Source organism: Canis aureus, chromosome 12, assembly GCF_053574225.1.
Source record: "Canis aureus isolate CA01 chromosome 12, VMU_Caureus_v.1.0, whole genome shotgun sequence".
Classification (NCBI taxonomy): domain Eukaryota; kingdom Metazoa; phylum Chordata; class Mammalia; order Carnivora; family Canidae; genus Canis; species Canis aureus.
This window is the reverse complement of record NC_135622.1, coordinates 14,796,667-14,823,845: the sequence shown is the minus strand read 5'-3', so window position 1 is coordinate 14,823,845 and position 27,179 is coordinate 14,796,667. Positions and strand designations below refer to the sequence as shown.

Sequence of the window (27,179 nt, the reverse complement as noted above, 5' to 3'; positions counted from 1 at the left end):
TACGACTGAGACAGGCAGCATACTCCGCCCACGTGCACACCCGCACACCCACACACACCCACACAGTCACACTCGCGCACACACGCCCACAGCCCTCCCAGACACTCCCAGACACCCTCACATGCACTCACCCTCACACACACCCCAGACAGCAGATGGGGCGCTCGGGTAATTGGTTAAACCTGTTCCCGATGTCTGGCTCCGCATTGGCAGCGCCTGTCTGACAGGAAAGCTGGCTGGGCCTGCACCACTCAGCCTGCTGGCCCCCCGCCCCTCCCCCTGCAGGGCTGCCCGGAGCAGGGGCTCTGCCAGAGGCCTGGGGGCCCCGCCTGGCTCCCTCTGGGGCAGAACCCAGTTCCCTAGGCAAGGGCTCCACGAAGCCCCACGGGAAGCAGTCGCAGCACCCCTGAGGAGGAGTTGGTGAAAACCAAGTGCAGAGATGCTGAGAGCACAAGCCACGTTGCTACGGAGCCGTGGGGACTAATCTCGGAAAGTTCCATGGAGGAGAGGAGTGTAAAGATCATTCTCTGAAGCTGAGGCACATGGCCTGGGCCACGAGAGTTAAGAACAGCTGCCCCGTGTTCCCTCCACTTAAGCCACATGCAACATGGGGTTGTCGCCTGTCATCAGTACGTCAGCCATCTGACTCTGCAGGGCCCGGGAGGCCAGCCCAGCTGAGGGGACATGACATCACCAGGTTCATTCGGGGAAAGCCTGGCCAAGCAGCCCCTGCCCCCCTGCCCACCTGTCCACCGACTGGGCCCTGATCTCCAAGAGGAAGGAGCAGTCGAGGGAGGGACGGGAGAGCATCATTCCTCGGCTTCTTCTCCCCTTCCCGGCTGCATCTGTGTCTCTTCAAGAGAAACTTTGGTTTGTTCCCTGGAGAGGACCCAAAAACTCCCAAATTAGCAAACCTGGCAAGCCGGCAGCTCAGAAAATAGTTCATCCTGATTCCATGTTTTTCAGGCTCACAGAAGCCTTTATTAATGAAGTCACAACACCAATATTTACCGTCTGCAGGGAGAGGCACAACACGGGGGGGTGGATGGGAGTGCGGTGGGGACTCCCGCCCCACCCCTCGCAGGCCTGGCCTAGGAAGATTGGCAGGTTTCCTTGGGTCCTTTCCAGCCCTTTATCTGGATGGCAGGGGCTGCTCTGCTGTGATCCTCATGCACCCCCTCCCCCACCAAGTGAGAGAATCTTGAGAGGAACAGCTCACCCATTCCTCTGCCCCCGCCGGTGCCAAAAGAATGCCTCTCCTTCTCGACCTCACCCTCCCTGTGTGTGCACGCTCCCCAGGGGTTATCCACCTGCTTGGCAGTGAGAGAATGCACCTTGAAGTTAGGACGTTCAACATGTGAGGAATGTGTTTCCTGGTTGATGGGGAGGGGGGGCATTGGGATGGGAGAAGCCCTTTGGTTTCTAGCATTGACTGGACCCAAGTGAGATGCTGACAGTCCCAGCAAAAGGGCCTTCTGGGCTCGGATCCCTGTGTGCCCCAGGCATCAAGTCTTCAACATTGACATCAACATTGATCAAGCCCCCAGCACATTCCAGGAGCCAAGAGAAGCATTAAGTAAAGGCACAGCACAGGCAAAACCCATGGCTCACTGGGGGACAGGAATGACATGGGCAAGACTGAAGCAGAGGACACCAGGAGTGAGGTAGGAGAGGCCAAGGTGGGAAAGAAGTAGGGGGTAGAGTGGAGGGCTTAGGAAGGGTGTGACACAGTCCTGCTTGGGTTCAAGGAAGAGAAACCTAGCCACTCTATGGAGGTCCTCCTTTGAAGGGGCCTCATCTTTGACACCCACACAAACCTCATTCTGTCTACCACTCCTTCCCTCCCCTCCCAACCCCCCAAGAGCCATGCACATTGTTTCCCAAGGGAGAAGAAACCTTGGCCCCGAGGTGGGCAGTCCTGGAGGAGAATGGATGGGGAGATGAGTCAGCTGTGTATGTGTTGGGTTCGAGGGGCCGAAGGCCTGAGTGCAGCAGATGTGGGCAGCTGGCTCAGTGGGTCTGCAGCTCGGCATAGGTCTGCTGGAAGGAGTCCAGGGAGCCAGGAGAAGTCCTGGACGTGGATGTGTGGCCCGGGAGGGCACAGTGAAGAGGCAGGAGGTGCAAGGACTGCCCCTATGGTGGGCAGGGGCAATGAGGCCAGGATGAGATGGGAGGACTCGGAGAGGCCAGAGGTGACAGTGTGAGAAGTACTGGGACTAAGGCAGGGAGGGGTGCGGGAGGGAATGGCCAGAAGATCGGCGGCGTGTAGGTGAAGCCAAACAGGAAGCAGCTGAGTTTGGCCCCCAGGGGTGGTGATGATTGGTGACTGGTGAGGTGATTGGCATTAGTGGAGAGTTGGGGAGCACGTGGGAGGTAAAGAAGTGAAGACAGGTCTGGATGTCATAAGGGAGAGGTTGTTAGGAATACAGGTTTTGCTTTTAAGGAAAGGCAAGGGGATGAGCAGAAGGGCTGGTGAACTAAAAGCTCAGTTGGGCCCTGCCTTGTTGCTCTTTCCTGACTAGAGACCCTGCGTCCCTGGGGACAGGTTGTAGGTTCAGCCTTACACCCCATCTCGGAAGCTTTCATCTGCATAGGAGGGGTTCTCCGGGGATGGATGAACATCCTGGTGGGGCCAGGACCTGGGGCTGGGATAGTCAACTTCTGTGAATGGTGCTCTATCCCTTAGCTCCCAATATTCTCTTTTTTCTCTAGTTTCTCCTCAACTGGAGGAGCCACCAGAGTCTCTCAGTATGCAGAAGTGCACCGGTTCTCTCTCCTTAAAGCCACATGGCCCTGTTTCCCATTACTCTAAAAGCCTGGGAAGACCTGAACGTAGATAGCCTCCTTTAAGCCACAGGGTTGTCCTTCCCCATGTCCAGCCTCAGTGTCTCTCACTAGATAGCTGGAGCTGGAGCCAGGGTGGACCATCGACGAAGGAGAGAAGTTAATGAGCTGAGTCTCCAAGGCCCCACCCTGGGCTCCCGGGCATTGTACAAGCTTGGTCTGCCAGTCCCAGCTGGTCCCCAGAGCCGGAAGCCACCTCCCAGGCTCCCAGGCTCTGGGGGTGGAGCTGGATGCCCGTGTCATTAAGAGAGAGACTTTTATTATTCCCATAGGGAAGGGAGATACAAGGGGATCACTAAGAACTACAGCGAGGGCCTGGAAAATAAATTAAAACAGAAATGCATCAAAACAAACAGGAGATCGGAGAAGTGGAGAGTGGCTGGGAGGCTGCTGAGGCTGGCGGCCTGCCCAGGCAGGCGGGCTCTCCGAGGAGAAGGTGGAGTCCCGGGCCTCGGCCAGCCCGTTTCTTGTCCCTCTGTCAGTGGTGGCCCCAGGCTCCAAGCCCTGTGGGGCCGTGACTCGAGGCCTCCCTGAAGCCTGGCGGGGGAGCGGCCAGAGTCCAGCTGGGCCCACCCGGGGGGGCCTGGCCAGCAGCGAGCAGAGGCTCTGCCCTCCTGGATCCGTGGCTGCCCACCCTAGTCATTGGAGGTGACATCAATGTCCTCCCCGTTGGCCTGCTTCGTGGCGATGCGCCACCGGTTGATGTGGTGGGAACCTTTCTTCTTCTGCTCAGACTCCGGTCCCTCTTCTTCCAGCTTCTGCCGCTTGTACTTTGTCCTCCGGTTCTGGAACCACACCTTCACCTGGGCCAGGGAGGGAGGGGTAGAAGTAAGAAACACCCAGGAGGCCCCCAAGGGTAGCTACTGGGGCCTCGGCACCCAGGCTGAGCTGGGAGCCAGATGGGGAGACCAAGGCCAGGGTCCTCTCCTCTGGCTTGGTGCCACCTGCTGGGTCTGAAAGACTAACTTCCAGATGTGAAGGGGGTGGCGCAGGGAGAGGACACAGTGGGCCAAGAAGCGCCATCTTCTAGTCCCTCTGGCAAAGGAAAGGGAGCAGTCATGGAGCTGCCAAGCATCCGGTAGCCCGAGCACAGTAGATGGGAGGAATCCAGGCTCTGCAGCCCAGCACATTTCTAGAGAAGAGATAATAATTGCTCCTTTACGAGGTTGGGGTAAATAGTAAGTAGACGAACAGATGAAAAGTCATCGCATGAGTCCTCATGAGCCTCCCCTCAACCCCCGCTGCCCAGTCACCCCATGCTCTTTGCAGCACAAAGAGGCAGAGTGGACATGGCTGCATAACCAGGAGGTGAGGTCCACAGCAAGAGCAGTGCCCAGGACAGCCAGGGCACTCCTAGGGTCACAGACCCCGCCACTCAAGGCTCCAACACCACCTAGGTCAGTCTGTTTCTCCAGGGGACCCTGTGAGCAATGTCAGGTGAAATAACCGTCATCCCCCATCAGAGGCTGAGCTGGGCAGGTAAGAAGCCTGGCCGCTCAGGTGGTAGCTACTCAAGGTAGTCTGAAATCCACCGATGGGGCCTCCTCCTCCTTAGACATAGGGGTGTCTGAAGCCCCACCTGGGGCAGTGCTCTAAGCTTCCTGCCCCCAAAGCACTGGCCTCTGCATCCCATCCAAATAAGGGAATAGGTGATATAGGAGAAATCGCAGGGTACAGATGTGAGCTCCTCTTGAACAGAGAAGGCTCCCCATTTCTGTGTCAGTCAGTGAGACTCCTGACGAGGGGAAAGTTCAAAAGCAGACAACTGTCTTCTGTGATGGGTGGTGGGGGCTTGGAGGGAGGGACAGGTCTACAATGCTATACCCACCTCCTCCAGGAAGCCTCCCCAGATTTAGTTGAATCTCTAATCACCCCTCACTTCTCCCACTTCCCCCAGCATTTGCTCAGTGTCCAGGATACAGCTTTTAACATCCTCTTGTGCATGATCTAGGAGGGCTACCCCAGCTCCCTAACTAGTCTTAGTGCTTGAGGACTGTGGAGAAAGCCTCACCCAGTCTGTCAACTCCTCCTGACCCTGCAGTTCTCTCCTTGCAGAGCCGTGCAGAGCCGTGCAGAGCCAGGCCATCCGCCCCATCCTCAGAGCTGGTGAAAGTGAGGCTGGGTGCTGATCCTTTGCTAAGTCCCTTCCCCACTCTGGGTTTAAGTCCCTCATTCATAGGAGAGAGGTTTTCTGGGGCCCTTGCAGCTCCAGGGCACCTCTTGGGCTTTTGCTCCAGAGGGTCCCTGTGGAAGGTTATGCAGAGATGGCAGGGTTACAAGACGTGGATGGTTTCCTGAAAACAACGGCTTATTTATATGGCAAGTAGGTGCTGTCAGCGACAGCTGGGTGATACACGGTGTTCTTGCTGGTGGTGAGGGTACGTTGTGAGTGTGGAATGATGATGAACACCTTGGTTTTGGCAGCAGCAGTGGCTGCTAAGGGAAGATCCTTGAACCCGGGGTGAGACCAGAAACAGTCCTCAGAAGACTCCCCAGTCCAGCGGCTAGTCCCTGAGAAGGGCTGAAAAGCCCAGGCCTAAGCCATAGAGCCAGGCAGTGGCAGCCAGTGGCAGGCCTGGCATCTGGGCCCAGGAAGGAGTTTCCTGCCCAAGACACTCTACCTTTGTACTACCCAGACACTATACCCTGTCCCGTTCCTGGAGCACAGCCAATCCAAGGCTTCCCCTAATAGGTCGGCCCTGCCCTTTGATTTTAGAGCACCAGAGGGACTTGGGTGAAGGCAGCCAGCCAGGGACAGGAAGAAATGAGACACCTGGCCTTAGTAGATGGTGTCAGAGGAGATCTTCTTCCCTCATTTCTAGGGCAGGGTGCAAACCCATCGCCTGCATAGACAAGGGAGAATGGTAGACACTCTGAGTTCAAGACTTCTAGATTCCATAAATGCCTTTCCGTGGGCACAGGGCTGGCTGGGCCCTGGGTGATTCTCAGCACAACTACATGGCAGCCTGCCTGGCCCCCACTCCCTACCCTAGAGCCCCCTGACACTATGCCAGCCAGTAGGTGGGTGAGCTCCTGTGCACAGCATGTGCGTGACTCAGGCCTAGATGCGGGCTGGAGCAGCATTTCTGAGAGCCCACGGGGTTGGCCAAGGGCTAAGCACCCCCAGCCTAGTGATGGGGCAACCCTGGGAAGCTCTGGGCAACACCAGGGCCAAGGGCCCCTTTCTGCCCCTTCTCCCTCCCACACACACTCCTAAGTCTCCTTCTAGGAAAGAGACTTATCTGTAGTGGAATGGACCCTGCCTCCTCCCCTTGCCCCACAACACTGGCCCAAAGAAGCCAAGTCTCCAATGGTGGAACTCCAGGCATGGGATATGCTCTCAGGCAAGGGCCAGCTTCCTGGCACACCCAAATGAAAGGTGATGCTGAATATTTTCTCCATAAAAACAATTGGGGTCAAGGAGGCAACTTTCTAGAAACAGGGATGTAAACTGTCTCCCTCAGCAGACTGGCTATCCTGTGAACAGCCTTAGGCTGGGTGACCAGATGCTGTTTACAAAGACTGTAATAACAGGGGAATCTTATGACTTAATAATATCAGTGGAAATGGCAGGATGCAGTTTGGGCACAGTGTGATCACCACCATAGGAAAACAAAATGCATGGGGGGGAAAAAGACTAGAAGGAAACATACATAAAGTGTGGGTGACATTTCTTTCTTCTTTTCACTTTTCTGTCTTTTCTTTAATGTGTTACAGATAACAATTCATAGTTATTTTTTACTTAAAAGAATTGGGCTCTGAGTGTAGTAGGAGACAAGAGTCAACACGGAGCAGGGCAATCTGGGGTCACCCCAGAGCCCTCTCCCTAGAAGACAGAGGCCCTAGAAAGGAACCAGGTCATGTAGTGTGGCTACCAGCTCCGTGGGAGCCAGCTTTACCAGGGTCTGCTCCTTCTGCACCTGCCTCCCCGCAATACCCCCACACTAGACCCCAAAGACACAGTTGGGATATTGGCTAAAGGAACCCCCTCACCCATCCCCGACTTCTCTGGGTTTGGAGAGAGGTTCCCTGTGGTCTCTGAAGTCCCCATTTCACTGAACATCTTAGTTTTTCAGAGAAGCCAGATCCTTCCCAGATTCTCTATTTTTGCCTGAGTTACCTCATGTGGGGTACTCTTCCTTGGCCTTCAAAACCCTGCTCAGCTGTTCCTGGCCTGGACCTGCCCCACAGCCAGTTTGTGCTTCCTTAATCATTTTCCGTTTCAGCAACAGTGACCCTAGCAGTGCATTAATTTGTGTACTTGAACCTCTGTCTCCTCATCAGGCTATGGGAACCTGGAGAACTCTACCCTAATGTCCCAGTGGGCACCTCCCAGTCTGTTCAGCAAGTTGGGCACAGGTGAAGTGACCTGGCGCTATGCTATTGGCAAGGGAGAACTGGGGAGCCCAAGAAAATCAATGGTAGGGGGACTGAGGTCTCATCAGAAAAGGGGTTTGGGAAGTGCAACTACTGGAGAGATGGGATTCTTTTTAGGCTGAGTACAGTGAACACTTCTACAACAGGGTCAAGTCTTAATTCTCCATGTTGTGGACTGGATTAACCACTTCCAGGGAGAATGTGGGGGAGAGAAAGAGACCTATTGTTGAGAGGCAGAAGGGTCCATATGAGTCAAATGAGATGAAGAAGATGCTGTGAATGAATGAATGAATGAATTAATTAATTAATCAATATATTAGCGGACTGACGGATGTATGTATACAGTAATGACTGAAGGTATGCATGTATTAATGAGCAAATGAATGGACAGAGGAACTAACACACAAGCAAACTACAGCTCCATCCGGCCAAGTATTTCGGACTTTACTTTTGAATAACCTGCTGTTTGAATGACCCAGATTTGTACCCCTTTGTTTCTACTAGTCCCCAACTTTAGCCCACCCCAAAGGGAAGAGTCTGTGGCTCCTTCCTGCATACTTTCAGGAGAATACTTCTCGAGGAGTTCAAACACCCTATCATACCCCTCTCTGCTGGAGATCCATTTCCTATTATTTGAGCTACTCCCACTCTCAGGGTCAAACCCAATGTCATGCTAGGCTCAGCCCTCACCCCACCAAACTGAGGCCATCTCTGACTCACCATCAAGCATAGCCTAAATCTCCCTAAGCCTTCTTATCTCCTCCTCTGTCAGACCATCCTGGATGCTTGCCCTCACTCTCAGAGAGATGTCACAGATTCATTTGCCTCCTCAGGACAAGCCCTAAAGAACCACTCCAGTCTCTCTTACCTCCCCTGCCCTGTCCTGCCTCCCACTGGACTCCTGGAACTTGAGTGATGCAGAAATCCTTGGAGAAGAGATGAATCCATTTCAGAACCCACAGTGAGCTAACAAAGGCTTCTTGACCTTTCCCTAAAATTCAAGTCATTTGGATATCTCCTTTTCATCTATCACCTAAAAAGCAAAGCTTTTCAGAGCGGGAATGGACCCCAAGAAGTCTCCTTACCAATGCCGCTGGGGGAAAAACCCATAGGCAGGTAACCATATACTCCTTCTTTCTAAGACCTCCCCACCTGTTCTTGGGCCCCAAGATGGTGGCCAAACTTGACAGCCCCTGCTCTGTTTTAATCCACCCACTTCAAATCCTCCCCTTCCTTCCCACCAACCTAGAATCCTATGCATCCCTCCAAGCTCTCTGGGCCTGAGGTCTTTTGGGAAACTTCCACCCATGCAGGTCTCCCCTCACTTTCTTCAGCCCACAGTGTGACTTCAAGGAGACTCCAGTCACTCATCCTGTGCATGTTCTGCAAGTGTGCACACTTTACATTTTACCCCCATCGCTAAATGAGGAATCTCCAAGCTTTCCCTCATAGCTGAACTGAACTCAGAGCCAGAGAAGGTGAAGAAAAACCTGCTGAACTGTTCAGAACAGGAGGGGCAGCTAGAAACAGTGACCAACAGTCAGCCTGGAGCAACCAAATGCTTTCTCCATTCCCCATAAAAATAACGTGCCACCCCACACATGCACATAAGCACGTGAGCTGCATTCTACACCAAGTGTATATATGATATCCACCTGAGCTTTGGGCATCAATCACACTGCCTGTATGTGGCCCACATTGTAGCACATACATGTTAGACACACCCATTACACACACACACACATTCACTTTCACTCACAGCTCTGATCTGACCCAAATCTGGGTCTGCCTCACGAGAGCTGAAACTTAGATGGACATCATCCAGTCTTCCAGGTCAGACTCTGAGGCCGCACCATAGACAGCAGTGAGGAGCGAGTAATCAGTCAGAAAGGAGAACCAGCCCTTTCTCAAGACCGCTCCCTCCACTTCCTGGATTGACCTGTGGCCATCCCAGTATAAATACCCAACTCTCAACCAAACATACAAACCTGCCTCCACAAAGAAGTTCAGGGTGCCCTCCTCCCAACACTCCGTACTAAAGCTTTGAGCATACAGAGACCCCTGAGCTCTGGGTTAAGATCCACACAGTGATTTCCTTAACCCTCACAGAAGTTTTATCCATGAACTGGTGGATAAAACTAGATCATATAAATTAAAGTGCAAGAGAAAGACAGAAAACAGAGGGACAGGGAGGGGCCGGTGACTACGGAAAGCAAGGGAAACAGCTGAGAAGTTAACGCATGGATATGTGTACAATCAAAAGAAATTTGCCTATTCGTTGAATACATGTTTATGGAGCATCTACTCCTTGCTCCTCACTGAGCTGGACCCTAGCATAGGGAGAGAAGGAGGAACGCTTGACCTCTGGCTCCCAGAGCTGACTTGTTCATCACCCAGAGAGCTGTTTTAAGTACATTTCCTGGATCCTATCCTGGAACTCCTAAGAGAATCTCCTGAATGGGGGTCTGGGAATCTGCATTGTAAGATTTCTTTGGGAGATAGATCTAGCCAGTCTACAGAATGACATTTGGACATGGTAGATGATTTAACAACAGCAAAGTCCTGTGCATATTATGATACATGGGAGATGTGCTGTGAGCTCTGAGAACTTGGAGGAAGCATCATATAGAAACAGAAGCGGAATATAGATGAGCCAGAAACTCAGGGGGCTGGAAAGAACCACGGAGTTCGTTTCATTAAATCTTACAGATACAGCAACTGAGGCCCAGAAAGAAGATAAAGGGAGAGCTGATGACGTGATAGGTAAGCACTAGCAGACATATGAATATGCTGTCAGTAGCTAACTAGACCTATAGAGATGGAAGCTTGAGATGGATGGTAGATACACAGAAGAGGAAGCAGAATAGGTGATAAGGCAATAATAAACAGTTGGATAAGTGAGAGCTATTGTTAGGAAGAAGAAGATTGTAATCAATAGAAAATAGGAAATATAAATTAACCTGCTTTGGAGCGGCAGTTTAATGAGCTCAGACAGAAGTACGTTGCTAGATATAAAACAGCTATCTGTGCAGGATGGATCAGAGAGCTCCAAGAGACAAATGCAGACACTGACAGCAGAAATCGATGGCAGGGGGCTGACGGCAGACACGCGCTTGACAAATAGCCAGGAGCTGGAAATGACAGGTAAGCTTGCCCAGAAAATACTGCAAGATAGGTGATTCGTTAATAATATAGCCTAAGTCCAAATGATAAGTTTACAAGAGGGACAGAAAGACAGCTATGATGATGATGGACACCGGGTATGGCAGAAGGAACTCTGGACTACTCAGGACGCCCAGGTTAGGGGCTTATTGTAACACTAACTTGACATACTACTTTAAACAGAGGGAAGGGAAAGACTGGGGATGAGAATCAACATTATTTGAATTCCTTTTGGAAGTCTTTGATCTTTAAACAATCTGTTTTCCAGGTGAGAAAACCAGAGCTCAGAGAGGTTGAGTAACTCGCCCAAAGTCACACAGGCAGTCAGCAAGGGGAAAGATAATGAAATCCAATTTGCCTGCCTAGGGAGCCCTGCCCAATCCATCTCTATCTCAGAGCCCTAACCTGGAAAGACAAACCTCTACAGGGATGTGTCTCAGGCTCAAACCTCCCAGAGTTCTATTGTTTTTTGTTCTATATGCTAAAACCAGCACATCTATAGATACAAGATTAGACATGAATTTTGGTAGTTAAGCTGGATATATTACATTATTCCATCGGGTTTTGTTTTAGATATTTTTGAAACATAATAAAAAACGAAGGAAACAATCATTACATTTACTAACTGGCATTGTTGGGAGCAAATAGGCAGCTAGATTCGGTTTGAAAGAAAGTTAATTAAAAATGCTCTTACTGAGCTAAAAAACCGAAAGTTTAAAAACAATGACATTATTTCAACAAGTGTTAATCTGTGGGTGGGAGGATTATAAACCATTTTGTTTTCTTACACTTTTGCAATTAAAATTTAATAACTAATACTTTTTAAATGATGTTAACTATAAACACCATTCTTTAATTGATGCTTTGTTTTAGACAACAATTTTAAAACACGGTTTGCCAGGAGGGAACGGAGTATTATTTTATTAACCTGGGGTGTTTTTTTTAGCATATATTTCTTTAAAACATTTTAAAAACTAACTCCGCTGTGTTGTAAGCTTTATCTGTGCAGTTAGAACAGCCCAGCTAGCAAATCTGAAAAAGCACAGGTCCTGCAGAGGCGTGATTAAATGGGGCATCAGACAGATAAGACGACAATAGAAACCAAAATAGGACGCTTGGACTGGCGGGTGATGCTGGCCAAGGGAGCTGGGGAAGCACTTAGGGTCTGGACCCCCCCCCCCCACTGAGCCCCCTTCACTACTCCCACGGAAAGCCCCAGGCTGCCCTCCCCCCGCCAGGCACCTCCTCCGAGGTCCTGGACTAGGAAGGAAGATGGTGGTATAGTGGAGACCTGACCAGCAAGAAAGGGGAGAGGCTGATAAAAAGCGGGCGGGGTGGGAGCCGCTGCGAGGGCAAGTGGACCTTTCTCATTTGCAAATCTGGGAGCTGTGAGGGCTGGATGGGAGTAAGGTCTCCCGAGGCCCATCCAGACACCGAAATCCACCTCCAGGGCAGCAGCCAGCCCCTACAGCACGTCCTACTCCCCGAGACCAAGAGCTTAGGCGGTGCTTCCAGGCAGCATTTATTTATGGCAAAGTCTTTACTTACAATAAACCCAAATCTGCCTCCCTATGACTCCAATCTAGTTCTTTAAATCTTTTTTTCCCCTTAATTATCTATCATAAAAATGCTACGTGGTAACCACAATTTCCCCCAGTACAAAACCTCTCCACACCTTGGGAGTTTGTTCCCTCCCCAACTCAACAGCCCTTTAAGTGTCTGAATACAGTCCCAGAATCTACTTTCCCACCATTCCCAGGTTCCTCACATGTCTGTGTGCCCAGACACCAGTTTCCAGAGCCCTACCAGCCTGCCTGCGCAGAGATCAATGCCACCCTCGGACCCCAAGCAGGGCTGGCCCCTTCCTGGCTAATCTCCTCTGCTTTTGATGTTGGTAGCCTGAGGCTTTCTCCCCACAGCACATCCGCTGGTGGGCAGCCCAGGCCTCCCCCAGCTCTGCCCGTGAACAGCAGCAGGGCCGGTACGGGAAAGGCCCGGGCGATCCACAAAAGCGTGAGCACCCCAGAGGAGCAGCGGGAGAAGAGCTGCTGTAACCACGGGGCTGAGACGGCTCCCGGGGACACTAGGACAGCTCGGGAGCGGCTGTGGCGACCGCCTCCCCGAGATATCCCGGCACCTCCCATGGGCTCGGGGAGCAGGCCAGGTTGTGGTTTGATTCCAACCTCCCGGTGTGTCCTTAGTGCTTGACAGAGGTCCCTGCGGCCTCGCCGAGGCCAACCCCAGCGGGAGGGAAGGGGCTCTAGAGACCAGCTTTGCGGGAGGGCCGCGGGGCGGGGGCGGTGGCTTGTGGAACTGGCTGGGACGGAGCCTCGGGGAGGCCGGCGGGGGGCGGGGGTAGGGTGAGACTCGGGCCCCTCCTGCACCTGCCCGCCCCCACCTCCACCTGGGCGCGCGGGCAGAGCGCGGGCCGGCGCGGTGGTTATTACCTGCGTCTCGGAGAGGCTGAGGCTGCCGGCCAGCTGCTTCCGCTCGGCGCCCACCACGTAGTGGTTCTTCTCGAAGGCGCGCTCCAGCCGCAGGAGCTGCGAGGGCGAGAAGGCCGTGCGGATCCGCTTGGGCTTGCGCGCGAAGGGGCCGTGCAGAAGCAGCCCGTCCTGGGGCACGTCGCTCGCTGCGGCCGCGCCGCCGACGGCAACACAGCAGGTATAGACAGAGAGAAGGGGCGCCGTGAGCCGCAGCCCGGCCGCCCGGGCCGTCCCGCGGGAGCCGGCCGAGCCCAGCCCTCTGGCCCCGCTCGCAGGCGCCCTCGGCTACCCTCTCCGATCCTGGACTCCCGCCCCCGCTTCTCCCCTTCCCCTGGGGCCGCCGCTTCCTGGAGTCCGCTCCTCTCTCCTCCCGAGTGCTTCCCTAGGTCCAGAGCTACCCCGTCGGTCGCCGGAGGCGGGGAGTAGCTGAGCTGCAGATCCCTGGGTTAGGCCAGGAGGGCCCGGGCCTAGCGAGGCGCCCGCCGGCCCCAAAGCACAGCGCCTGGAGCAGCGGAGCCGCGGAAGGGGCTGGGGGGTGAGGGGGTGGGGGTGGGCAAGGTCCCTCCTGAGCTCTCTTTGTCCACTGACCCTGTCCTAGCTCCCTCAAAAAGGGCCAAGAGTAGGGACCGGGCTGGGTGTCAGGAAGGTGACAAGGGCAACAGTGAGGCTGCTAAGCACCCTCATGCCAAACACATTTTCAGGAAGTAGAAGGTACCCAAGGCACGCTCTTTTCACACCTGTTTAAACCAGCCTTGCAGCTAGATGCTCAGGCTGCTAGCCCTTTGAAAATTCCTGCCAACCGACCCAGGCTCTACCTTGCTAGTGGTAAAAAATAGGCTAGCCGCTAGCCCAAGGTCCAGGCAACACCTGAAGGTCTGAGGTCAGGCTTTTCCTTCCCCCTTTCCCACCTCTCTCCCCCAGAAGACTCCTCCTGCTCTCTGGTGGGAAAAGGCCTTGCTTCATCCCTGAATAGTCCCGTGCTGAAGAAACACGTGTATAAATATCTAGATGTCATCTTTCTCTCTAATATATATAGATATAGATATATTGGTTTCTGCATGGGCGTGTGTAAATATATGCTCCAGCCTCCCTACTGTCTTTTTCTCCCATCTACCATACAAGATTTTCAAAGAGTGTGATTGTCCCTTGGCAAATGTTGGCCATCATGGGAACTCAGCTCCTACAGGCAGGAGGAGGGGCTGACACTGGGTTGGATGCCAGGGTGGTTAGGTCAGGAACTACAAAAGCCAAAATAAGCTTCCACCCACAGCCCTACTCTCCATAAACCCCCCACTAGGCCTTCACACAATCACACAATCTCTGGCTTGGTTGCACATGCTATCAGACTTGAAACAGGCCCTGATGTCACCCATGGATTCTCATGCAGTGGCACATATCATGACCCCTGAGCCACTGACAACGACGAAGAGCCCTAGATGGAATGTTTTCACATGGTTAGCTGTTGAGATTGACTGGTCCAATTAATTTCTTCAGAGATGGCCACTGGTTTTACCCTATTTGATGTGTTGTTCTGTTCAAGACAATTGTTTGGATTTCAGTGGAGATCTCCCATCTCTGGAAACACCTCTCTAAGTGAAATAAGGGCACATAATTGAGATGCTATTGCTAAAACTCTCCTGGTAACTTCATGTCCCTCTGGTGGTGGAAACTGACTGGCATTACTTTCTCCAAGTCCTTCGGCTTCTTTGGGCATTTACACAGGTGAACTTTATTGCTGGGGTTTCCTGTTAAGCGAGGTGGCTAGAGGGGAGATGAAATCCCCTGACCATCACTTTTCTGTTTCAAGTGGCTGGATCTGTGCAGCTACAAAAGGGGGGTGGCATCACATCATGGGGAGATGGAAGGGCACCCTGCCCAGTAGGTCCTTCAACGTGGGGGCCTGGTGATGGTGGAGGGGACAGATGATCACAGGAGGTGGTCTGGCAGACAGGAGTTAAGAAGGAATGAAAGGAGGAGCCTGATCCAAGTAGGAATAAGAATTAAAGTCCTAAGTGGGTACCAGTGTGATAGGCCACAGAAAGGTGGACTAGGTGGGGGCGGGGGGGGGGGGAAGCAAACACTCTTTGTTGAGGTTAAATCGCTTAAAAAGAAAAAAAAACAGCATTGTTCTGGGCCTGGGTGAAGTCCCAATAGTGTTTTCCTCTGCACAAGTGAGCTGGACAGAGAGAAGGCCTTGCTCTATCCCAGAGTTCACAGGGTTTGGCCTCAGCAACTCAACTAGCCCAGGCTGGTTAAATGTGAGGTGGCAGCCTGGAGAGACCCTGTAGGTGGGAGTAAATGGGGTGCAAGGGGTGTCAAGGGCAGTCTGTGGCTGAGTGAGCAGGCCTGCAGTCTGCCTCCGTGTGTGTGTGTGTGTGTGTGTGTGTGTGTGTGTGTGTGATTTGATGACTGTTTTGTAATTCTGGGACTGTGTGTTGGTCACTTGTGTGGTGGAGTTCTCTGTGTTTCTCTATAAAACCAAAGTGGAGGATGGAAGCACCAAGCATCTCTGTCCTTCTGACATACACACATCCCTTTGCCTCAAGTCTGGCTATTTTAGGAAAAGCTAGGTTGCTTTGGTTTATTATAATGTCCTGCTGGGGCAGATAGAATGTATCCTTCTATCTATGTCCACATGTATGTGCAGAAACACGGACAGGGGTTCTTCTGACCCACCCATGAAGAAGCAAGGGGCAGGAAAATGACTCAAGATACTGAAAAGTGATGACACAGTTGGATTTCAAAAGAAGCAAGGCTTTTCCCTGTAAGGAAGAGGTGGTTTCCCGCAAAACTAACCATCGGGACAAACGGATCAATAGCTCTGTTTCTGTATGGACAGAATGATGCCTTAGGTGCCTATGCTGGCACCCACGATGGGTAGGGGCCTCAACAATCCGTCTACAGCTTCCGTTTCCCTTAACTGGACCACAAGAGCAGAACAAGCTTGGGGCTGGGGCCAGTGTGGCCTGTCTCCAGGCACTGTGGGAGTGGGCGTTCAGTTTCAGACAAGGATGGGGGGAAGAGTGGAAGGAGGCTGACTTAGCCTTCCCTGGAGCCAGGAGGAACTGAACCCCACCCCGCTTTCCTCCAGCCTCTCAACGCGGGTCCTTTCGAGGCAAAGACTGGCAATAGAAAATCCCAGGTCTGAAGTGGCTGGAAGTGGGAGCCAGGGATCCGAAGCGCCGGGCTAGCCGCTGCGCTCGCTCCTGGAGAGGCCGCGGCCGGCCGGGGGGCTCGAGGTCGGCGGGCTGGGCGGAGGAGCCCGGGGCGACGGGTGGGAGAGGCCGGCCAAGCTGCGGAGATGGCCTCGTTCCCCCTCCTCCTGCCGGAACAAAGGCGCCCTTTGAAGTACCGGCCCATTACCGACGCCGATTCCTGCGGGTTGGGGCTGCCCCGGGGCCCCCTCCGGACGCCGTTCCCGGGTCTGGAAAGTTGCCGAGTCCGGGGGAAATGGCACCGAAGTGCGGCCCGGTCCCCGTCCCCGCCGGCTCCTCCCCTTCAGGCCTCGGGGGCCAGCGGCTTCGGGATCCCGCCGCCTGACCCGGGCCACCCGCGCGGGCTCGTCCTCTTGCACCGCCGGGCTCAGCGGAGGAGCCGCCTCCCCGCGCGCCGGCCCGCGCTGCCGGAGGGCGCTGCGCCCGGAGCGCAGACATGTTCCTTTTCGTCCGTGTAGGGTTTCGTTGCTTGCATTAAAACGGGGCTGAAATGAGCATCGAAGAGACCCGGTTCTCTAGAAAACACGGCGCCGGAGGGCCTGGGACGGCTCGGCCCGCAGCCCCGAGGCCTCGCTGTGACCGCAAGGCTCGAGGCTGCCGGGGCGCGCACGGCTCCGCCGCCACCAAGACCGGACCCAAAGCCGCAACGTCTCGGGGTCGGAAAAGCCCTTCCGTGTCCAACGGATTTCCGAGTTCAAAAATGCGGCCACGCACGGCTCCATCTCCGTGTCCAGACACGGTTCTTGAGAGAGAGAAAAAATCCAACCGTTTTTGCAACTCGACAACGTGCCCGCCGGGACTGATGGCTCAGGGAGCCGCAGCAATTTCTGAGAAGGTTTTTCGGAGAATTCATCCGGCCTCGCCGGGCTGGGAACGCTCTCAGAGCCGGAGCCGGAGCAGTCGCGAGGTGTCCCCGGCCCTCGGCACCCCGCGCCGGCGGGGACGAGGCCAGAGGCGGGAAAAGCAGACGGTGGAGCAGTCCACAGTGAACCAGCCGGGCGCCGGGTCCGAAGCCAAGGGCGCAGCCGGGGAGGCCAGCTCCGGAGGAGCAGAGAGTCCACGGGACTTAGGACCGGCCCTGCCCTGCCCTCTCCTCGGAGCCCCTGTCCCTGCACCAGCCTCCTAACCACAGGTCCCCCTACTGCCCCGGCCCGACGGTTCAAAAATAGCCCGGGACTCTCAGATCAGCCCACGGGTGCCAGATTTTGAGACCCAGGCAGGGCTGGGCCCATGGAACCTCGAGGTGATTCAGTTTTGAATAAAACTTCATTTATAGCAGTAAACAATGATTGTAATCGACAGGTTTCTTGCCTAAAGCGCCTGACACCATAGACTCCCTCCCTTCCGTCCCCCCCCACCCCCCCAATGATTTTGGGCAAATCTTTGGAATCCCAGGGGGGAAAAGTCTGCCCACAAAAAAATTCTTGTTCAAGTAATTACATTCTTTTTATTTTGTGGGATCTGCTGGGTCAGTATCTACCGGTCAGATGGAACTAAGCAAATTGACAAATTGGACCAGGAAAGCCATTTTCCGTGAAACAGTTCAGCAGCTACAGCCAACACCTCAAAAGATCATTTTTCTTCTGTTATCTAAATAATGGTACCAAACATCTGGTTTACTTTGACTGTGTAGACCACGGTTTATCCTCAGACTGTGTAGAGACCATGGTTTATCCTCAGATTAGGTTGGCAGCTGAAGCTCTAGCTCTATCCTTTTCATTTGTTTCACTAAAAAGCGGGCTACCTAGCTCTGAGGCATGGAGGCTCAAAAGGCTGAGGTCCAGTCCCGTCTACAGTAACAAAATAAAACTGGAAAGTAAAGCAATTACTGCACAAATTAAGGCCATTCTTAAAAAAAAAAAAAGACATGAAAAGAGAAACAAACTTTAACAAATTCAAGGAAGAAAACGAACTCCAACAAATACAACTCTCTTTCCTTCGGGAAAGTCAGATAATTGAAACGTGTGTGCGCGCGTTTGTAAGGCCAGTGGGGGATCTTCATTAGCAAATTGCCCGGTGAAGACACGGGAGCTCCACTTGCTACGACCTTAAAAGCCCTCTGCCCCCGCCCCCTGCCTGAGAGGACTGCCGTGGGTCCCGCAGCAGCCGGGTGGGCTCCCAGAGTCGGCGCAAGGAGGAGGAAGCCGGCTGCTATTGCAAACCTTCCCGACCCTAGGTCCCAGAGGCACTTGTGACTTGAAGAAGTCGGATCGAGGTTGCTGAGAAACACCCCAAGACGGTGCAGCACTCCACAGTGAACATTAACTCTCCAGTTTGCCCTCCCCGCTGCCCCTTCTCTCCGCAGACCCGGGGCACGCAGGTGGACTTTACCCTGCTCGGACGCGCCAGAGGGCAGATATCTAGGAACTGGTGGTGGATGTGCGAGCGAAGTAGGTAGGGTCCCAGGTCCAGCCCGGGCAGAGGGAGGGGGCGGTGGGCGCTGCGCACTCTGGGCTGGGACCCGCTCAGCAGGGAGAGATTCCAGCAGGCCGCGGGCAGGATCCGGAGAGGCACCAAGGATGCGCCCGGGCTTGGCGTCCGAACCCGCAGCGTTTCCGGGAAAGCCTGGAGATCCCAACCTGGCTCTCGGGGAGGGAACCCAACGCCGCAGAAGCGCGAACGGATCCCGCGCGGCTACTCCCTGCTTGGGAACCGGCCTCTGCGGACCCACAGCCTTGTTTCAACAACTTCTGAACAGCCCCGCGCGCCCCCGAGCCTCCCCCGCGCCCCCGCAGCGCCGGCGCTGGCCGGCCGCCGGAGCGGGCACAGCATGGGCACTCACCCTGGAAGCGGTGGCCGAAGAAGCGGTTCCGCAGGACCCAGGGGTAGAAGTGCAGAGGGTCCCGGTGCTGGGCGCCGAAGAAGGAGTGCGGGGGCTGCAGTGGGGAGGCGCCCAGCTGGTGCGCCGGGTGCACGGTCAGCGCGGGGTGGTTCATGGCCTCGGGGAACACAAGCTCGGGCCCACCGTAGAGCGAGCGGCCCGCGCCCGCGGCGGCGGCGGCGGCGGCGGCGGCGGCGGCGGGGAAGCCGCTCACGAAGGCCGCCTCGGCCGCGCCAGGGTGAGGGTAATTGAGCGCCGTGGGCCGGAGTGGCTCCTCCGAGGCGGCCGCCGCCAGGGGATGCGAGCCGGCGCCGCCGCCGCCAGTGCCCCCGCCGGTGCCGCCGTCCTTGGCTACCAAGGACTCGATGGTAAAGCCGCGCTTGGCTGTGGGCTGGAACATGGTCGCGGTCGCCAGAGCCGAGGGAGGCAGCCGGGCTCCGGGGAGCGCTCCGCGTCCTGGCGCCGCCGCCGTGCGGGGTGTGCACCCAGCCAGGCACATGCACACACACCAGCACCCCTCACCTCCCCCGCCCGCCCGCCCGCGCTCAGACCCTGCCGGCGAGCCAGGCGCGGAGAGGCGAGGGGCGCGAGAGCAAGCGAACGCGGAGTCTGGCCACGGCGCGCGGCTCGGCGCGCCGGCCTCGGGGGCCGAGCGGGCAGCTCCCGGAGCGGGCACTGGCGCGGCTTCCCGGCGGTGCTGCGAGCTGCCTCCACGGCCTGGGGGCTGAGCCCGGCCCCCTCCCTCCCGAGTCCGGCCAGGACCGACCCCCGCCCCCGGTCCGCCCAGCACTGCCCCGCTCAGCCTCGGCCGCAGCGCCGCGAGGCGCGACTTAGCCAGCACCTGCCCCGCGCTCGCCCATTGGCCGCCGCTCACCTGCCCCAAGGTGGGGGGCGGGGCGGGGCGGGGCGAGGGACGGCGGGTGGGGAAGGAGCCAGCAGTCGGAGGCAAAAAGCGGACTGGAGCCTTTGCCGGGCTACCTAGGCCTCCCCCTACCCCCCATCGGCCCCTAGCCTCAGGCTCCTCCTCGCGTCTCTGCCCTTTAGCGGAGTCTGGCGACCGCCCCGACCGTCTCGGCCCACGCGGGAGCCGAAGAGGGCGTCCGAGGGGCTTGGGGCTTGGCAGAAACTCAAACCCCACTTCCCGACGTGTAACTCAGTTGAAGCCTCTCCAATTCATCCTGGGATGTCGGTTCGCTTCTCAGGCAACTTCGATCCGAGTGGAGGGAGGGTGGTTTTCGCCCAATAAATACGTTCTCCGATAACCAGGTCACTGCTCCCCCGGCCTCCGGGACCCTCCCGCTCACCGGGTCTGAAAGCCGCGGCCTTGTTCGTGGGGTTTCGCGTTTTCTGAGTGTTACGGGGGGGCAGCTCCATACGGGGGACGCCCGACTCCTTTCACGAGGGGCCAGGCCCAGGACGGCGCTAGCGGAGTGGTCACTTTGCACACTTCAAGCCGCAGATCCGGATTCGGAAGCACCTCCTTGGCCCAGCCGCGGCCGCCGCGCCCTTGCTCACCCCGGGAAGGCCGGCGTCAGCACAGGGCGATCTGCTGCTTTGCTCACCTTCTCCGGCCGTGGGGTTCAGGTGCAGGCGGGCCGGGCCAGGCCCGGGCCTCGGGCCTTAACTTGGAGCTGGCCGAGCAGTCGACCCTGTCTCCAAGAATACACACCTGCCATCCCGGGAACGCAGCGGCCGCCTGGCCTCCCCGACCCTCACCTTCCACCTGCGGCCGCGGAGCAGCGGACGACCCTGCTCCGTCAGGTGTCCACGTCTTGCAACAATTTCCCGGGGTTGAGAGGGTGAGGAGAACCAGTACTCCGCAAACTTTTTCACCGGGGCCTTCCAGGCCGCAGGAAACGGCGCAGCGAGGCCTAGGAGGGCGCGGGGCGGTGGCGGGCAGGCTGGGACCCGGACCCGCCAGCGCACTGCGAGGAGGGGAAGGCCGCGCGCTGCGCTCCCTGGCCGCCGCCGGGTCGGGGTGGGTCGCGGCGGCCGGCGGCGCGGATGCGGGCTGGGCCTGCCGGCGCCCTGAGGCCAGGGGTGCGGCGCGCCGCGTGCCGCGTGACTCTGCAGGGACTCCAGGCCGGGTCTTGGGAGCGGCCCGCCTGAGCGCCGGGAGCCCTGGTCCGGGGGAGCGCTTCGGGCGCCCTCGTCGCCACAAAGCGGGTTAAAGTCTATTTTCCACTCGACTGCTCCGAAAAGCCCCCGCGCGCCGACGCCGTTCCGGCCCCCTTGGGCGAGGTGGGGAGGGGGCGGCGAGAGGGGGAGGTGGGGCGACCGCACCCTGCAGCCCTTCGCGCCCCGGGCAGCCCGCGGCCGAGCGCGGCCGAGCCCCGGCAGACACGCCCGCGGGGGAAATCGTTACCGAGTCCGCGGCGAGCGCCTGTGCCTCTTTCGCAACCTCCTCGCCTCTTTTTGGTTCTGTGTCCTGGCCTCTCCCTCCGGTTTCCGTCTCAGGCTGTCTATCCTCGCCCCTGTCTTGCTGCTCCACCCTCCACCCCGACTTTTCATTTATTTCCACCCCCCCTCCTCCGACTTTGCCCCAGCCTCGGTCCTGGAAAAGGGGAAGCTCCGCCGAGAGGAGACCTGAGGGGGCCACAGCGCCAAGGGCGCGAGGGCGCAGAGCCGGGCAAAGACACAGCTCCCGGAGAGGTTCGCTTTATATAGAAGGAGATGCCTGGGTATTTTGTTGGAGCAAGATCCCCGCGGGGACGCGGGTTCAGTTGGATGAGCATTGCCTGGGCCTGTGCTCTGCGGCGACAGGGGGCTGCCGAGGAGAACACACGAGTCGAGTCGGAGCAAGTTTAACCCTGCCCGGGGCCTTGCGCCCCTAGCCGGAGATGAACCCCATCTGTGCAGCCGCAGGCCCTCGTCTCCTACCCCGCCGCGAGGCTGGACATTGGCCACGAACTCGCCAAACTGGGCAGGTAGAGGAGCTTAGAACCTACCGGGCCACTTCTAGACTTGCCGTCCACACTGGCCACGTGTATTTGCCTCTGTGTGGTTCTGGGGGTACATATTCTTATTAACTCGATAGACCTTTATCATATAATAACACCTTGCCTTGTGGTGGTGCTTGTGAAATATTTTGACACCCAGCTGTCTGTCGTTAACCCCATTTTACACATGAAGAAACAGAGTCCACAGGACCAGTGACCTAGTTGCAGTCTGGATTGAGCTGGGACAGCCCAGGGATCCTGGTCTGGCTCGAGTTCCGCCCTCGTTTCATCCCCACAGGGCAGCTGCAGCTAACCCCAAGACAGGTGGTCACAGCGTAAGGGATGGGTGCTCTGGGTGACTGCAGTTCTACCTTCATCCTCCCTCCCCTCTCCCTCTCCCAAGCCTCTTTTCTCTGGTTTTCCTCTCCTGTAACTCTCTAACCTCCCTCAATCCTCTCCCTCCTTCTGCAGATTTTTATCCCTTACCTGGTTTCCTCTATTTCCAACTCTTCCTCCATTGTCATTTTTTTCTGCAGTAGGTTAAGAGAAGACCTTGTCGCCCTCAGGGGTTCTCTAAGCCTGCCACTGTGTCCTGGATCTAGCATCAGTGCTTCCCACCTGGCCTCTGTGTCTTCCTCTGCCTCCTCATCTGCCGAGTCTCTGCCAAGTTCTCATACTTCTCCCACTACCTCCCGGTGCCCCCTAGCCAATCAGGTCCACAAATGCCTCCTCTCCTCACCTGTGGACAGCAGCCCACCTTAAACCAAATGTACTGCCCCCCCCACTTCTGTTCCCCAACTCCACCTTTCCACCTGCCTGTCCTCCCTCCCAGGTTGCTGAGTTTTGCCCAAAGACAGTGCCATCCTCAGGCTGAAGGGCCCTATCATCCCCCACAACTGCTTCCCTTTCATTCCCCACCTGCCTGCCCCCCACCCCACCCCATCCCTCAACCACACATCCTAGCTCTGGACCCTCGTCACTTTTTCCCTCCTTCCCTCCATCTCTGGAATAACCTGGGCTCAAATCCTGACTCTTCCACTTATTAACAGTGAGACCTGGGGCCAATAATCTTTCCTCAGCTTGCACATCTGCGGAAGGGGAAGCATTATATGGGACCTCTGTCAGGGTGACTGAGATTAGTATGTGGTGCACAGAACCAATGTGGGACTCCAGGGAGGAACTCCGTAAAAGTTACAGTCTCTAGAGGCCTTTGCCCATGCAGGAAACTTGGAAATTGCCCTCAGATCCTTGCTCTCTCATTTTCCTCATCCAGTCACCCCCAATCTTGTAGTCAAGTCCTTCTCAAGCCTATAATCCCTCCCCTTTTTGTTTCTTTGCTGGCTGACTTCATTCATCACCTCTCTGTTCCACTCCCCCCAGGGAGCCCCGCCCCCACTCTGTCCTAACATTCACCTGCAGGATGGAGTTGCCTGGGTCTGCCCCCTGCCTCCTTGCTAGGACACTCACCTCCACCCCCAGCTGGGGAGCAGCGGCAGCCATCAGGACTCTTGCACAGGCCAGGCAATGTTTATCCAACAGAGCCGAGTGGAGTGCTAGGTCTGACATCCCTGCCACTCCCCTGACTATAGGCTCTCACCATCCTCCCTTCTCTTTAGCCCACTTCATTTTCAGATCTCTCCGCCCCACAAAAAGCCTTCTGTCCTCATGTTTCTACTAACTTTTCTACACCACCAAACTTTTTGAATAAGTTTTCATCTCTCCAACTGCCTCAGTTCTCCTTGACTCCATAAGCCTTTGCAACCTGACTTGTGCCCCCATCTCATCAGGGAAATGGCTTCAAAGAGCTTGCTTCTACCTCTGCCTATGTCTCTGCCTCTCTCTCTCTCTGTGTCTCTCATGAACAAATAAATAAAATCTTTTTTAAAAAGCTCCAGAATTTTTACTGTGGTTTTATTATGATAACAACCTGTGCTTATGGAGGCAATAATAATCATAAGAACCTTAAGGAGTTATTGTGAGATTGAATGAGTTATAACCCCCACCTAGTGGGTTTACAGCAGTGCCTAGCACATAGTAAGCAGTTGATAAATATTAGCTATTAATTTTGTACAGTTTTACTGTCCAATATGGAAGACATATGGCCATTAAGGTGCTTAAAATGTGGATGGCCCAAGTCGAAATATTCTGTAAATGTAAAAGACATACGAGGTTTGGAAGGCTGTTTTTGGAAAAGCTAAAATATCATTAATATTTTCTTGAGTTCATTACATGTTATAATAATAACATTCATATATTGGGGTTAAAAAAGTTATTATTAAGGTCATTTTTATGTTTTATTTTTTCAATATAGTTACTAGAATGTTTAAAATTACATATGTGGCTCACATTATATTTCTTGTTTTAAATATTTTATTTCTTTGAAAGAGAGAAAACGAGCTGTGGAAAGAGGCAGAGGTAGAGAGAGAGGAGCAAACTCCCTGCTGGGCAGGAAGCTCCTTGCATCTTGGCTCCATCCCAGGACCTGAAGATCATGACCTAAGCTGAAGCAGCTGCTTAACCCACTGAGCCACTCAGGTGCCCCTCACATTATATTTCTATTGGACAAGGTTGTTATAGAAGATAAAGGTAATCCAAAGCAGGGAGGGAGGGAGGATAAATGGGTATGTAGGAAGGGAAAACAGAGATCTTATAACTATCATATCCTACCAGCCAGAAACAACCATCATGAAATTCTTGCAGTATAATCGTCCAGTTCTTTCTCTATTGCCTTCCTTAAACAGGGATGGGATAGGGTGGGAGAAACACAGTTTTTGTAACCTGCTTCTTTATCACTGATCACAGTCCTCTTTGCACCTGTTAAATATTCTCTATTGTTGGATGTTTGTACTGTTGACAAATTTTCACTATTTTATTTTTTAAAATATTTATTTATTTGAGAGGGAGAAAGCATGAGCAGGGAGAAGGGGAAGGGCAGATGCAGACTCCCGGTTGAGTAGGGAGCCTAACTCTAGGCTCAGTCCCAGGACCCCAGGATCATGAACCAAAGGCAGACACTTGACTGAGCCATCCAGGTTCCCCTTCACTGTTTTAAACAAAATTTTGGCCAACAGCCCCATAGCTCTATCTTACTGCATCTCCATGAGTACTGCTTTTCTATGTACATTTCTAGAAGTATAATTTCCAGATATATAGTATTATATATAGTATTATATATAGTATTATATATAGTATTTAACTCTTCTGATCCATATTGCCAATTTGTCCTCTGGAACATGTACCCATGTGTTCCCCCATGAGCAGAGTTTAAAGGGTTTCCCTTCATTCTCTGAAATGCTCATCAGGACTCTGTTTCCAAATTCCAATCTTTCTTACTAATTATCTGTGGGCTTATTAGCATTTGATTTCAACTCTTTTTTTTCTTTTTCTTTCTTTTTTAAGATTTTATTTATTTATTCATGAGACACACAGAGAAGGGCAGAGACATAGGCAGAGGGAGAAGCAGGCTCCTTGCAGGGGGCCTGATTTGGGACTCTATCCCAGGACCCTGGGATCACAACTTGAGCTGAAGGCAGACACTCAACCACTGAGCCACCCTTTTGTTTTAGAAACCTTCTCTTTTCTCCTTTTTCCTAACAAGGTACCTGGCTGGCTCTGCCACCATAGGAATTGCTCCTCTGTGGGTTCCTCTTTCTTCTCCTTTACTGTGGATATCCACTAGGAACCTTTGTCTATGCTCTCCTTCCTATCTATTTGTCTATCTATCTATCTATCTATCTATCTATCTATCTAATCATCCATCATCTATCTTTACTCCCACAGTTTCAAGCAATACCTTACAGAAACCCTTTACAGGTTTGTAAACCCAACTTTATTTTCCCCCAGATTAAGTTGCTAGTTTTCAGTGCTTGTGAGATCATTTTCTTGGGGGGGGGGGGGTCCCATGCGCTCCTTGGGCCTTCACTATATCCCAAAACTGAGCTCAAAATCTGCACCCCTCCCTGGCTCAGCCTTTTCTGAAGACAGACCTGCAGACCCAGGACATCTAGTCTCAGCAGCTGAGAGGCATCTGTAATATCTTCTCTCCATCACCACCCAGCACATCCACTCCATCTTCATATCCATTCCTTTCTTGCCATTCCCTCTGCCACTGTTACCTTCTGGTGATTCTCTCTCTCTCTCTCTTTTTTTTTAAAGGTCTTATTTATTAATTCATGAGAGACACACACAGAGAGAGACAGAGACACAGGCAGAGGGAGAAGCAGGCTCCATGCAGGGAGACAGACGTGGGACTCGATCCCGGGTCTCCAGGATCACACCCTGGGTCGAAGGCGGAACTAAACTGCTGAGCTACCTGGGCTGCCCCATTCTGGTGATTCTCTTACCATAAACATTTGTGATGTCTCCTCTCTGCCATTCATCTGATTTGCAGGTTGCCAGATTTCTACGACACAACTCCACGTAAAAATGTTTTCACACAACTGTGAAACTGTGCCAACCAAGGGCACAGTTTCTTTACCTCTCTGTGACTCAGTTTTTCATCTTTAATCTAGAGACAATAATAGTACCTGGAGAGTCCTTGAGAGAATGGAAATAAGGCAATTCATGTATAGCTCTTAGCGCATAGAGTGAGAGCTCCATAAACTCCCGTAGAGTCACTATTTCCAATAAAGTTCAAACTCTTATCCTGACATTTGAGGTCTTCTAGGGACAGCAAGTGCCTACCTTTCTAGCCTCATGTCCTCTACTCACCTCCGGGCAGCCCTCACTGTAGTGATACTGCTACCACCCAGGGTGTTCATCCAGGGATTCCTTCCCCTGTGCCTCTCTGTGCATGCCCTACACATTTCCCCTACAAAACCTGACTCAAAAACATTATAGCATGTTTAAGGAAATTGGCAAACGTACATGAAGTCAACTATATAGAATGCTAATGTCACAAGAACTTCATTTTCTTTGCTGCTGTGTTCCCAGCACTAGCACAATTGCCTGGCATATAATAGATGCCCATTAAAGATTCGTCGGCTGACATAGGAATTTGAGAAACGTAATTTAAGATTATTTGTTTGTTCTGGGGCTCCTCAGTCACTCAGTCAGCTGAGTGACTGACTCTTGATTTTGGCTCAGGTCATGCTCTCGGGGTCCTGGGATTGCGCCCCAGGTGGGGCTCTCCTCTCAGCACTGAGTCTGCTGGAAATTCTCTTTCTCTCTCTCCCTCTGCACCTCCCCCTGCTCATAAGCATGCCCACAGGCTATCTTTCTCTCTTTCAAAATAAATAAATAAATACAATCTTTTTAGAAAAGATGGTTTGTCCTGAGACATGTAATAATGTAATATTTCATCACAGTAGAACACAAAAAGGAGACCGTCCATGCC

General features: G+C 54.1%; 1 protein-coding gene across 1 annotated transcript; it reads right to left on the bottom strand.

Annotated features, from left to right (window-relative positions):
• Positions 1-3,083: 3,083 nt before the first annotated feature.
• EMX1 (empty spiracles homeobox 1) lies at positions 3,084-20,615 on the bottom strand. The gene is made up of 3 exons (XM_077842886.1): positions 18,867-20,615; positions 12,831-13,015; positions 3,084-3,647 (listed from the first exon to the last, which is right to left on the bottom strand). The coding sequence occupies exons 1-3, from the start codon at positions 19,402-19,404 to the stop codon at positions 3,480-3,482; spliced, it is 891 nt and encodes a 296-aa protein (XP_077699012.1). The 5' UTR covers positions 19,405-20,615; the 3' UTR covers positions 3,084-3,479.
• Positions 20,616-27,179: the final 6,564 nt, after the last annotated feature.